This window comes from Cervus canadensis, chromosome 29, assembly GCF_019320065.1.
Source record: "Cervus canadensis isolate Bull #8, Minnesota chromosome 29, ASM1932006v1, whole genome shotgun sequence".
NCBI lineage: Eukaryota > Metazoa > Chordata > Mammalia > Artiodactyla > Cervidae > Cervus > Cervus canadensis.
The window spans coordinates 14694212-14707898 of record NC_057414.1 but is presented as its reverse complement, the minus strand read 5'-3'; the positions used below and the strand labels follow the sequence as shown (position 1 = coordinate 14707898).

General features: G+C 37.6%; 1 protein-coding gene across 2 annotated transcripts in view; it reads left to right on the top strand.

Moving 5' to 3' along the window:
• Positions 1 to 8148, top strand: part of SLC36A4 (solute carrier family 36 member 4) — a 45104-nt gene extending 36956 nt beyond the window's left edge. For both annotated transcript variants that reach the window (XM_043451819.1, XM_043451820.1), the window contains one exon: positions 4109 to 8148. In XM_043451819.1, coding sequence (XP_043307754.1) covers positions 4109 to 4416 — 308 coding nt within the window. In that variant the 3' untranslated portion in view covers positions 4417 to 8148. The remainder of the gene's footprint in view (positions 1 to 4108) is intronic.
• Positions 8149 to 13687: the final 5539 nt, after the last annotated feature.

Sequence of the window (13687 nt, the reverse complement as noted above, 5' to 3'; positions counted from 1 at the left end):
ACCTTTGCCACCAGGAGTTTATTCCCAGAAGCCAGGGCTTTTCTTCAAGGGCTGAGGACGTCGCTTCTTTCTTTTAGTTACAAATGGAGAAGCCTGTTTAACCATATGTGAGGGCTATATTTACAGCATGCTTTGGACACAGAGAACACAGACTGTCATATTCCCTTCTTTACTTCACTGAGACACATCGCTGGACACTGACCTTCATTTAAGTCTCTGGCAGGTCCTTCCAAGTTAGAGTCAACCGGTGTTCATGACAGGCCTGTTTTGTGTCAGTTATCCAAAGCACTGGAAAATGTCCTGGGGCGGACTCTACTGATGGGCGTGTGGAGAGCTGGGGGGACCTTGTCCTGTCTGTAGAGCAGGTTGTGCGGCACCAGCAGGGGTAGTGGAGGCCCAGCTGGGTTTGCGCGTTTCAGGCCCCATCGTCCTTTCCAGGTGCGGAGTCCACATCTGCAGGACAGATCTGCAAAGTATGGGGCTCATCAGCTCGGGTTATATTAGTTATGTCCAGGTCTCCATTTAGCATTGAATCGCCGTTTCACAGCATCTTTTCATGGAATCAAAAGCTTGAAAGGATGGGTCAGGCTCTTCCTGCACATTCCCTGTAGACCCTTACCTGCTAGGTAGGCATTCCACAGGTAAGACAGAAGAGTGACTGGAAACTGGCAGAGGCCACCTTGGACTGCAATAAATGCCTTTTATTTTAACGGCAAACCTGTAAAAAGCTGCTAGATTTTGATTTCAGACCAGTATTTTGATTCCCTGTTTGAATTGAACCTGCAAAATATGTTAAATACGACTTATTTCTGTTATTGTTTAGTTCATTGATCCTTTTACTGTTTCTAGTTGGAAAAGCCCTTGGATTTGAGAGTATGCTTTCTTCTTTAGTAAACTATGACTACATAAAGCATAAATCTTTGGTAGTTTGTAGAATACTAAGAAGATATACCAGAATCATTTAAGTTAGTTGTCACAGTAGCTGAAAATAAGTACCATTCTGTGCCCTAGTATTCTGTCTTAGAGTCAGTAGGTATATGGAGAGGATCATTCACTGTGCAATTTAAATTTGTGTGCTGCAACTAGTGAAAGCCTGGGTGCAGCAATGAAGACCCAGTGAACCAAAACTAAAATAAGTTTTAAAAAAGATTTACCTACTAGAGTGTTGTTGATGTTATAATGTCAAGCATTTTATTTTTTCTCTGATATATCTTTTACCATTAAGATGCAAGAAAATGGACCTTTTTTCCATGGCTTTTTTTTCCACATCAGGGGCAACTTTGTACCGTAAGGCTACACTCTTTTCCTCTATAATACAGTTTTTGGAAATACTGAATAAGATTAATTAGTACTTACTAGATATATTCATAATAACTGTCTGTAAATGACAAAGGGCAGCCTATTTATAGTAATCCTGTAGTGAATATTTGTAATTTGTAGTGAATAAACTATCCTTATCTAAGCTATCCTTTGACTTACTATTTTTGTGATTTTTGAGTTCTTCTATGTCAGATTTGCCTAAAGTATATATGTTTCACTTTCCTCTCTACTAACATCAAATAACATTTCAAGCCATTTTTACTAGCAAATATATATTGGTTATATAACATGTAAAGAATGACTATCTAATTGATAAATTTCATGATTTAAAAGCATTTGGTAGACGGAATTTTAGTCTGAATGAATACATTCTAAAATACTATAGTGCTTCTCCAGATGTTTTTCCAACAATACTTCACTTGATTTACTCATAACAACTTGGCCTATTGGAAAACATTAATAACAAAAAATAGACTCCAAAATGAAAGGCTCTTTAGATGACAAGATGGTAGTCATGTTGGTCTGGTTGTCCTTTTAAATACTGCCATCTACTGTAAGTGTTTTATCACAAAATGGATAAAAGCCAGTGGGTTTTGAAATGTTCTGTTGTGATTGAGAGTTATGCTTTATACTTCCCTTGAGAGAAATGTTAAAATGGTGTAGCACACATCCATTAAACAAGGATTCACTTTATAAAGTATTTCTAGTTTAGAGTTCCAGCTTCACATTCAGTTATTTTACTTAGGAAGATTTATTGTACTTTAGTCTTGGAGAAATGCAGCTATGTTTATGATTTCAAAATAATTTTTTTAGGATTTTGGTTTTCATAATAATGAAAATAAAAAGTGGTAAATAGTAGTGTGTGGTTCTGAGAAATGTGGTGGTTCCAAATTAATGCCACATCCTCCTGGAAAACATCGAGAGGTACAAAGAGAATACATGGAGGGAAAAAACCATAAACTAACAATTAAGAAGTAAAGAAACCAGTAGACCAGAAACTCGAAACTTAATTACAAAGAGCGTGAGTTAAATTTATACACACACACCCCACAGAAAGTTCAGTAAGAAACAAACACACAGGAAAAAGAAAAGCAAAGGAAAGTAACCTCAGAAATAGAAGGATGATGAAGATTAGTGAGACGACTGATAGTTTTTGAAGACGAAAGGAACGCCAACACATGGGTAATCAGAGTCCTCAGAGCCGGCACTGTGGTTACGTAGTCGTCTTTGGAGGCGGTGGTGATAGAGTTGTCACAGCTTGCATGCCAGCAAACTTAGCTGTTATTTCTGGTGGCAGCTCCAACTCTTCACAAATCATTCACTGAACTACTTAAGGACAATTCAGAGAATGACTATGTCTCGATTTTTGCAAACCTTCTGTTGATACCTTTTGGTAAGATAAAGATAAGATCAAAGAAGTGCAGGATCAAAACTTGCAGAAAACTTGTCAATAGCTTGGCATAAAATCCTGCTGACAATCATGGTGCATAATTTTTTTTTAACTTTTCATTTTGAAATAGCTTAGAGAAGCTGTATAAGAAAGTAGAATTACCATAAACCCTTTACTGTTTCCTCTAATGTTAACAGCTTACATACCACAATACAACTGTTAAAGCCAGGAAATTAACATCGATAAAATGCTACTAACTCATTTATAGACCTCATTTTTATTTCACAGTTTTTCCACTGTTACCCTTTTTCTGATCCAGGAACCAATTCAAGGTCCCACTTGAATTTAGTTGTCAAGTCTACTTGGTCTTCCCCAGTCTTGAGTTATCTTTTTTGTCTTCATTTACCTTGACATCTTTGAAGTGTCAGTGATTTTGTAGAATTTCCTTCCGTGTAGATTTGTGTGATGCTTTCTTATGACTAGGTTGAAGTCAAGCATCTTTAACAAGAACTCCACAGGTGATGCTTTGCCCTTCTCAGTCCATCACATTACGGCTTAGGACTGGTGATGTTAACTTTGATCACTTGGTTAAGGTGGTGTCTGTCAGATATCTCCACAGTAAAGGTACTCTTTTTTTTCCCTTTATGAGTTTTTTATAGGGGTATTTCCTGTTCTTATACGGTTAGTGTTATAAAGTGTAAAGTGTTAGTCGCTCAGTCGTGTTCAACTCTTTGCAGCCCCATAGACTATAGCCTGCCAGGCTCCTCCATCCATTGGATTTTCCAGGCAAGAATACTGGAGTGAGTTGCCATTTCCTTCTCCAGGGGATTTTCTGACCCAGGGATCCAACCCAGGTCTCCGGCATTGCAGGCAGATTCTTTGTCGTCTGAACCTTTTGCCCATTAATTTTAGGATCCTTCATTGACTTTTCCTGCAACAGTTATTACTGTGGTGTTTACGTAATAATTTTCTGTTTCTATGGTTTCTTCTATTTTGGTTAATTGGAATTCTAATGTAAGAAATACTTATCTCTTCTCTTTGATTTAACCATTTGTTTATACCATACCAGCCAAGATTTTGTGCTTTGTAGAATGAGCTATATGGAAGAATAATGAAAAGGCATTCTTTACCCAAAACTTCATAGCAAAAATTAAAAGTTGTTTACGTAAGAAACCCTATTGATAAGTCAATGTCTGAGAAACATCACTCAATGTTTTGGCTTCTTTCTTTGTTTTCATTTTTAGCTGAGAACAAAACATGACAGATGCTTCCACAAGCAATAGTCTCGTAGTGCCTACTTGCATCAATTAATCTTAATGTATTGAAAGTATCTGCAGTTAGTATTTACATAAGTATTAGATATTTACACAAGGAAAATTTGTATTTTCAATTTTCTAGGTGCCGGTGCGATCCTCATTCCTCGTTTAGACATTGTGATCTCCTTCGTTGGCGCTGTGAGCAGCAGCACATTGGCCCTGATCCTGCCGCCTCTGGTTGAAATTCTCACCTTCTCTAAGGAGCACTACAGCATATGGATGGTCCTGAAGAACGTTTCCATTGTGTTCACTGGAGTTGTTGGTTTCTTATTAGGGACATATGTAACTGTTGAAGAAATTATTTATCCTACTCCCAAAGCTATCACTAGCACTCCACACAGCCCCTCTTTAAATTTGAATTCGACATGTTTTATATCAGGTTTGAAGTAGTAGGAGCAGAGATATGAGTCTCCAGTTTGGAAATGATTTAAGAACCACTAGGACACGTTGGCAGTACTGATAAGCTACAACATATTTCTTGGTTTTAAGTATTAGCAGCAATTTCAAAAGTTTTAGTTTTGAAAATTGAAAAAATTAAAATGTTAAAGAATTAAAGGAATACTCTATTACTTGTCTTTCAGTCAGAAATGATTCAACCAAGATTCTGTCTTTTACCTCCATGCTACTCTCTTGTCACCTGGTTGAGGAGAGAACAGGGTTTCAACATTAAGAGAATTAAAGAAGAAGGTATAGGTAACTAAAATCTGACCACCCTGATGAATTTCAAAGTATACTTCATGTTAGTATAGAAATATCTCAATTGTGTTTTTATTAGAGAGCCAGATACTTAGGTTTACCCCTTTAAAGTTTAGAAAACCCTCATTAGCCATGATGTAAGCATCAGAAAACCCCCCAAACAAAAAAATCAAGAGGGCCTGTGCAAGAGTCTGACTTAGTGTTTCAACCAGATTTGAAGGAGACTTTAAAGGTTGTGGAGTACAAATTCGCTTGTTTTTTTAACCTGCGGAAATAGATACTCAGGATGGTTAAAGTTAACTTGGTCAAGACCACTCAGCTTGAGATCGAGAGAACCTGATCTTCGGATCCCTGGTCCAGGATTTTTTAATCTTTCACGTCACATCCTAGAAAAAGAATAAATTATGTTCAATTCAGCTTTAGTGTTAAGTCGGTTTAGTATGCTGTTTGCCAAGTGCATGTGACCTGCGCAGACAGTCGGGGAGCTCCGAGAAGCCTGCAGCGCAGCCGTGGGGCAGAAGCAGCGCTTTAATGAACCAGCAGAAACCCCCTGCTGGCTAGCTTCTGGCAGGTAGACAGCCCCAGCTGTCCTGAGTGGGGCTTTAGCTCTCCTCATTGTTTCTTCCTTCCTAGGTTTGTAGGTACCATCTTTCCTAATGACAAAAAAATAGATAACCTGGCGTGATCCAGGACCTGTGCCCTCTTTCTGGCCCTGTGGCCTTCCTCATCAGAGCCTTCTATTGCTCTGCAGGGGCAAAATAAAAGAAAGCGTCAAGCCTAGGAAAAATCGAGACAATGATAAGCTTTTAAATACTGACAGCTCCAGGCTTCCTCCAGAGAAATGCATTCTTTTCTATTCCTCCGTATTTTTCAAGCCCAGTTATTAACCAAAACAAAGAATCTCAGTGGTCATGGAAGATGAAAATGGTTAAATTTAAAATTGAGAATCTTGATTTTTTTTTTAATCATAATTTAAAACTCATTGAATTTTTTAGTCAGGTTGGTGAAAGATACCACCAAGACCACTGCAGTGTATATTTTCTCTATTTTTGTATGTAAATGTCAGTTCAAGTATTTTTTGCTTACATCATAGAGTCAAGCATAATCCTAAAGGTATATCAGAAACTTTGTTTTGGTACAAATTCATCATCAAACTTTAAAAAACAATTTGCATCAAGAATCACCAATAATTGTTTATGACACTTTTATGTCAAATCTGTTATGTTGAACCTTTAGTCATGTTGGGAAAATGTGGAAGAAATTGTAGGAAAAGTAATTGCCATTGAAGCTAATGTTATATAATCTTGAACATAAGAGTAAATTAGGTATTTTTTTTAACATACGTAACTTGGTATAAAGTGACTTGAAAACTATTATTTAATTCAAAGCACTATTAGATTTTTTTTGTCAGCTGTCTCAGATAATATTTCTAGTCTGTGTGATATTTTATTTTTGTAGTTTTGCCTTTTTTATTTTCTTTATAAAATTTATCAATTTTAGTGAAATATCAAATGGTTGATCATAGCAATATATAAATTTTAATTTCAGTGAACAAATGTTGAGTATATTTTCAGAGTAAAGTTGAAATGCAGAAAGGAAGAGCAGGAGAATAGTTTTAGTTCCTAACAAGAAACACTATGTAGATGTAAATGCACTCTATATAAGGAATTTTGATGATTTATTTCATTTGCAAAAAAAAAATCAGGCAACATTTTTCCTTTGAAAATTATTTTTAATGAGTCATAACATTTTCTGAATGTTATTAGAGAAGATACTTTGATCAAACCAGCAATTGATTTTATTTGGGGACCTGGAAAAATGAGAGTGATTGCACCTATCAAATTTTTTATCCAGTATCTTTGGTCCATTGCATTCTGGATAAAATGACTTCAGCGTTTCATCTGCCACCACAGTAAAACACCTTCGGAAAGCCAACCAGGTGTCTTATGAACTTTACTACTGGAATGGGGAAGAGAAAGGAAAACTGTATTCACCTCTGAAAACCTCAGAGCTAAGTCTCTCTTAACAGAGTTAACCTCTGTTCCTTTCCAGCCAAAAGGGTTTCTCCAGTTTCAGAGTCAGCTTATCAAAACACTGACTCTCAGACCTTTCTTTCTTTTTTATCAAAGGATCTGCTTTTCCCTGAATGGCATGGTTTCTCCACAAGTGAAGAAGTAAGACCTAGTTTTTCTTAAAGACCAGTTTGTATAGTGTTACCAAATGAAAAATGTACTATGTTAGCAAATGCCACATTATGTTTTAATTCTGTCCTCTGGATTCTCCTCTGTTGAAATGATTTCTGCCTCTTATCTGTGTGATGCACTTAACATTTTTGTAAGTGTTTTATGCAATATGCATGTTGTAAATGTCCTAACGTGGCCTGATTTCATTCAGTATTTTTGTAGTAGTTGTAGAAAAGCTCTCCAGCTGTAAAGTGCTATACAGATACTAATTGGGGTATTAATTGGCATTCTACATCAGTGACAGGTCCAGCTGTGGGCATGTTTTACTCTAGCTTACCTGTTCATCTCCTCTGGGGCTGGCATGCCAAAGAGGTCAGAACAGCAGCTGAGAAGTGCATTTGTTTACTGATGATATGTATCCCCTCATTTCTTCATTTGAAAGGGAGAAGATACATGACAGAGCTAATAGAAGTAATAAATAAAATTATTTAACTGATACCAGTGGCTTAATGAATATTTTCTGTTGAGAAAATAACTTGGTAAAAACAAAGGCAATGCTATAAAATGAGTTTTTTAGAATGAGTATTTTAATCTTTTTGCCTCAGTTAGCTCCCCTTCATAAAACAGTTTGAGAGACTTTGATCTAAAAGGTATAACAAGATACTTCCTAACGTTAAATGGCTGACTGTAATAATTAACACTTTGGCAGTATGGTTAGCCATAATTAATCTTATTCACGCAACTGGTGCTCACTAGGCTAAACACCGTTCTCAAAGTTGCTGGTTCTGACCTAGGAGATAAGAAAACATGCTTTAGAAGTGTTATTATTGCCCTATTATAAAATGAAATGACAAATCACTCTCATCCTTAAAATTATATATCAAGGTTACCTAGTTCTGATGTATCCACATATATACATTCCAGTAGTCTGTGTTTTATACTAATATAAATTTGCCATTTAAATTGGATCCAGAAAGATGTGTGTTGAAAGATCACCCTGAAAATGATTCCTTTAGAGTTTTCTTGATAACAAATAGGAAAACACATGCTTGTACCGTGAATAAATTAAGCTGTGGAGTTTTGTTTCTCAAAATGATGTTGTTTGTTTGAGTGAAAACTACATATCAGTGCACTTGAGTCAATTCTATTTCTTTTAACTTATTTTTCTTTATAGTATGAAAAAATGTCTTAAAAAGTACTGTAACTTCTGAATTTTCAATAAAATATTATTTTGCTTGCAAAATATTGCCTTTTTAAAATAGATTTGTCTTTTAGAAGGTTAAATGACACAAATGTCATAAACTACAAAGGGCACTAGTGTATTCTACTGTAACATTTTAATCAGTCTTTGAGGTTAATTCCTTGTCATATGACCTTCCACAATGGGAGCTGCTGTTATGCCCCTCTGAGATATAAAAACCGAGGTTGACTGAAAATGAAAGGTCATACTCGAAACAGTGACCTGAACTTCCTGCAAAGTAGATGCTGGGAGGGCAGTCTGCCAGCGCTGCAGCCAGACCATCATTTCCATTCTCTCAAGGTCAAGACTGTACCAGTCACACGTTTTCCTTGCAGTATGCCAATCCCAAATCAAAGACCATAAAGGTATTTACACCTTGACAGCAGTAATTCTGCTCTTGTGAACTTAAGAAAAGGGCATCTCAGCCCAGGTTGGATGCATGAGACAAGTGCTCGGGCCTGGTGCACTGGGAAGACCCAGAGGGATCAGGTAGAGAGGGAGGTGGGAGGGGGGATCGGGATGGGGAATACATGTAAATCCATGGCTAATTCAAGTCAATGTATGACAAAAACCACTATAATATTGTCAAGTAATTAGCCTCCAACTAATAAAAATAAATGAAAAAAAAAAAAAAGAAAAGGGCATCTCATAGTTCATCAGATGAGAAAGACTCTATACCCAAAGGTGCATTGGGAGCCTCATGTGTAATAGTGAACAGCTGAAAACAACCTAAGTATTCAACACTAAGGAAGTCATAAATTGTGATGTTTTAGCCTACAGTACAATAGAGATCACGTTATTCTACTAATGTTGTACTGAAGATTGGTAATTTGGTAAAGAATAAGTACAAAGAGTTAATTTTTTAACTGCAGCTCTATAAAAACATGCTTTAGGACCAAGACAGGAAGATGAGCAGGACGTAAACCATGGTGCGGAGAAAGAGATGGGTTTTACATTTTACTGCTTTTAAGTGAGTAGTTAAAAGAAGGCAGTGAGAGAAATAGGATTTTGAGAGGAACAGGGAATTTATAAAGCTTTAGTGGTAGTACATGCTTTTGTTAAAAAAAACAGGCAGAACATAAAGACCAAAAAAAAAAAAACGAACCAAACAAAAATTACAGGATGTGGATAGGAGTGGGTACATAAGAGAGATGTAAATTCAATGAAAAGCTCTATGGAATACTTGTTGAAGGAAAAAAGCTATGATCACTTTGTAAAATTAACTTTAGGGTTTTTTTTAAAATATAAAAAGTTTAGTGTTTGTTCTTAACAGATAAGCACATTCTCTCAAAATTTTACGTCCAGATGGATAGAGCTTGCATTTCAAGGGGTCCTCAGACCCAAGGGGAAAGAATTCTTGGAAGAGGTACATTGGTTTTTGAAGTATGGGTTTGGTTCAAAGTTCCCCCATGGTGGTGGATTTGTTTGCAATGGTATGGAGGTCTTTGGTCGTCACCATTTCCTGAAGCCGTGAAGTACAGGTTGACACGGTAGGAGACAATACAATGCTTCTCAAATGAGACCTAAACGTATTAATCTTGCCAAGGAATTTGGGAGTAACTTCCCCATCCTCCGTCCTGGATTTCGATCTGGCCTACAGGACGAGGACTGGACGCTGACCATCCAACCAGGACTGTGTGGAGAGGAACAGTGTGCTGGGTGTGGATCAAGGCTGAGCAGGTCTTGAGTAGAACAAGAAAGTGCTGGAAAAAGTGAGCAGTGCAGAAGCAAGCTTCTTCGGATCACGGGCCTACAGTGCCTTACGTATTTTTATAGCTTTAGCAGCTCGTAACACTCCTCTAGGGCACAGAGTAGGTGCTCAAAACACTGAGCTTGTGACTCCCCTGTCGTAAATCTTTTCTCCTTCCCCAACCTCAGCTGTGTGAGGACCAAGGCCTCCCTCCCTATCTCAGCCTCCAGGTTCCAGCAGGACCAGATGCACCAGCACCACATCACACACCAGCTGGTTTTCATCGACATGACCATCACGCCTTCATGCTGAAATACTTTCTACTTCCTCCTCCACTGTTTGCTGGCCAAGACCTGGTTATTCTTAAAATTCAATTTAGGCGTGTCTTCTACCAGGAAGCCTTCCCATTTATCCTCTCCTCCACCCAGAACGAGCTGTTCACTCTTTCCTTCACACTAGAAAGCGATCTTAGGTTTACTATCTCATTTTGCACACTGGGGTAATTCAGCTTCTGGGTCAGTCTCTCCATTAAATTGGGAGTTCTATGAGCATGCCGTGTGTGTGTGTGTGTGTGTGTGTGTGTGTAGGCGATTTTGTCAACTGTGTTCAGTACTAGAAGCCTGTCATCAGGCACACTGGAGATGCTAAAAAAAATTTGTTAAATAAATGATAAGGAAAATCATTCATTTAATAGGATAAAAAGGAAAAGCCCATATTAGAGTTCTAGCATTTAATAAAATCTTTGAGTGCAGGGGGGCCAAGTCATATTTTTGTACTGACTTCCAGCCCCGTGTGTATTTATTGAATGACTGTGGCCAACTCTCTTTTTCACTTTGTATGTGAGCTCAGCAGGTGTCTTACAGAACATCCTCTGAATGAGTCAGGCCTTAAACACGTATTCAGGAAATTCTGGTAATTAATGTAAAGTCCTTAAGAAGGAAAAGACTGAAAACCCTCCTTTGCAAACATTTATGTTTTCATGCTTTATATAAGCAAATTGTTTTGTAGAAAAAAAATCAAAGGTTATACTTTTTTTTTCATTTATTTTTATTAGTTGGAGGCTAATTACTTTGCAGTATTGTAGTGGGTTTTGTCATACATTGACATGAATCAGCCATGGAGTTACATGTATTCCCCATCCCGATCCCCTCTCCTACCTCCTTCTCTACCCGATCCCTCTGGGTCTTCCCAGTGCACCAGGCCCGAGCACTTGTCTCATGCATCCAACCTGGGCTGGTGATCTGTTTCACTATAGATAATATACATGTTTTGATGCTGTTCTCTCGAAACATCCCACCCTCGCCTTCTCCCACAGAGTCCAAAAGTCTGTTCTGTACATCTGTGTCTCTTTTTCTGTTTTGCATATAGGGTTATCATTACCATCTTTCTAAGTTCCATATATATGTGTTAGTATGCTGTAATGTTCTTTATCTTTCTGGCTTACTTCACTCTGTATAATGGGCTCCAGTTTCATCCATCTCATTAGAACTGATGATACTTTTTATTTATCATATAAAAATTATATATGACCTAGAATGCAAATGTCCGTTTCTGCCTAAAAAGAAGTATGTGTCTAAAGTGTAATGTCTAGTCGTGATATCTGAGGGTATTTTCCTGAACTTTTGATGCTCAGGGGATCCCTGCTGGTAAGAGTCACACATCTAGATGTTTGGAATCTTCTTGCAGGGGTGAATACTCTCTGGCTGTTCTGAGCAGCTCTGTCTGTGCTCTGTGCTCGGTCACACCTGACTCTTTGCGATCCCGTGAATGGTAGCCCGCTGGGCTCCTCTGTTCATAGAATTTTTTAGGCAAGAACACTGGAGAGGATTGCCACTTCCTACTCTAGAGGATCTTCCCGACCCAGGGATAGAACCCACAGCTCTTGCATCTCCTGCATTGGCAGGTGGATTCTTTACCACTAGCACCTCCTGGGAAGTCCTTTCTGAGAAGCTACCTCTTGTCAAAGTGCATCACTCTATATGACAGAAATGAACCTCAGTGCAGGGAAGAATGAGAACCTATCCACGTGGGAAAAGTGACTGCCTAGATGATTATTGTGTAAGAATAGCTAGAAATGAAAATGAAATTAAGAAGAATAGAAATTATATCTGGAAATTGGAATTAGTTTAACTGAAAAATCACTTGCTCCAGTACACTTTGTTTAATGAGGCTTTGCCCAAGTGTATTATTAGCACATAAAGCAGAGAGTGCTCTCTGGCAATGAGTGACCATAGTCATACCTTTCAGCATAAAACATATGAATTTTGCCACTGGAAAAATACAAGAGACATCAAATTATACTCCTCTTGGAAAAAAATGGATCTGGGTTATCTTTTTCCTATATACTGCTAACTCTGGCCACCCAATGTTAATAATCAAATGTTAATGTCAAAATCTATATCAAAAAACACTGCTGGAAAACAGTATGGAGGTTTCTCCACAAAAACTAAAAACTGAACTACCATTATGAGCCAGCAATTCCACTCCTGGATCTATATCTGAAAAAAATGAAAACACTAATTCAAAAAGACACATGTACCACATTGTTCATAGCATCATTATTTACAGTGCTGCTATGAACCTAAGTGTCCATCAACAGATGAATGGAAAAAGACGTGGTGTATATATATATAATGGAATGTTGTTCAGCCTTAAAAAAGAAGGAAATCCTGCCACTTGCAGCAACTGGAGACCAAACTAGTGGTTCCCAGTGGGGAGAGGGAAGGGGTCGGGGCAATATAGGGATAGGGGAGTAAGAGGTACTAACTATTAGGTATAAAATACGCTACAAGGGTATAGTGTACAACACGGGGGAATATAGCCAATATTTTGTAATCAACTGTAAATGGAGTATAAGTTCTAAAAATTGTGAATCATTATATTGTATATCTTTAAAGTATACAATATTGTTCATCAACTATACTTCAATACAAATTACAAATTTAAGAATTTACAAAAAGATCACTGCTGGAAATGGCATAGTGTCAGTGGTTGAAGATCTCATCAAACGGTATGCCTCAGCATTTCACTTTTCAGCCACTGCAGTGGAGTATTTACATGAAGGAAGTACTTGATGACTTAGTGATGCTGTAATACAGAAAATCCAAAGCACAGGAGAAGAGATGTTTTAATTTAAAGTTTATTTTGGAGCCAATATAGAGACTGGTGATGTGTTGTGCTCAATTCTGACAAGGGCCCAGATTCTCACAAGAATAGAATACTGATCCCTAAATGCAAATCCATGTACTGCTTGGTTTTCAGAGGTTAATTAACAATCTGTGGTAACAGAGCCTCCTGATTGCAATTTTATGTTTAAGGAAATAGTGAAAATTATAACTACCATCAAATTGCAGCTATTGAATATCCACTTTTCGAGCACATTCTGCCAAGAAATGGGCAGTGAATTGTAAAACACTGCTTTTCATCACTGAGGAATGCTGGCTGGCAGAGAGAAATGTGCTCCTAGGAGCTGTAAAATCAGGGATGTGACATTCCTTCATGAAATTAATAATGTCAATAACACCATTTCTATCATTTCAAATGCACAGTGCATCTCAGCAGTGTCTTCAGTTATCTTAGCAATCCTGAACTCAGCACAGGAGAAATAAACTTTTGCCAGTTTTCCACAGTGAGGATAAGGTGTCAGAATTAAAACAAAACAAGACAAAACAAAACAAGCTAGGGTAAAAATGCTCCAGTCACTAGGAAATTGATTCAGTCCCGATATTTGATGATTTTCTTTCTCACTAGAGAAAACAAGACAGTGAAATCTTGGCTATGCTTAAAAGCCACATCAAGATGCAGCAATAAAATGGAAACAATTGCTTGACAGAATGAAATTTAACCAGGGTA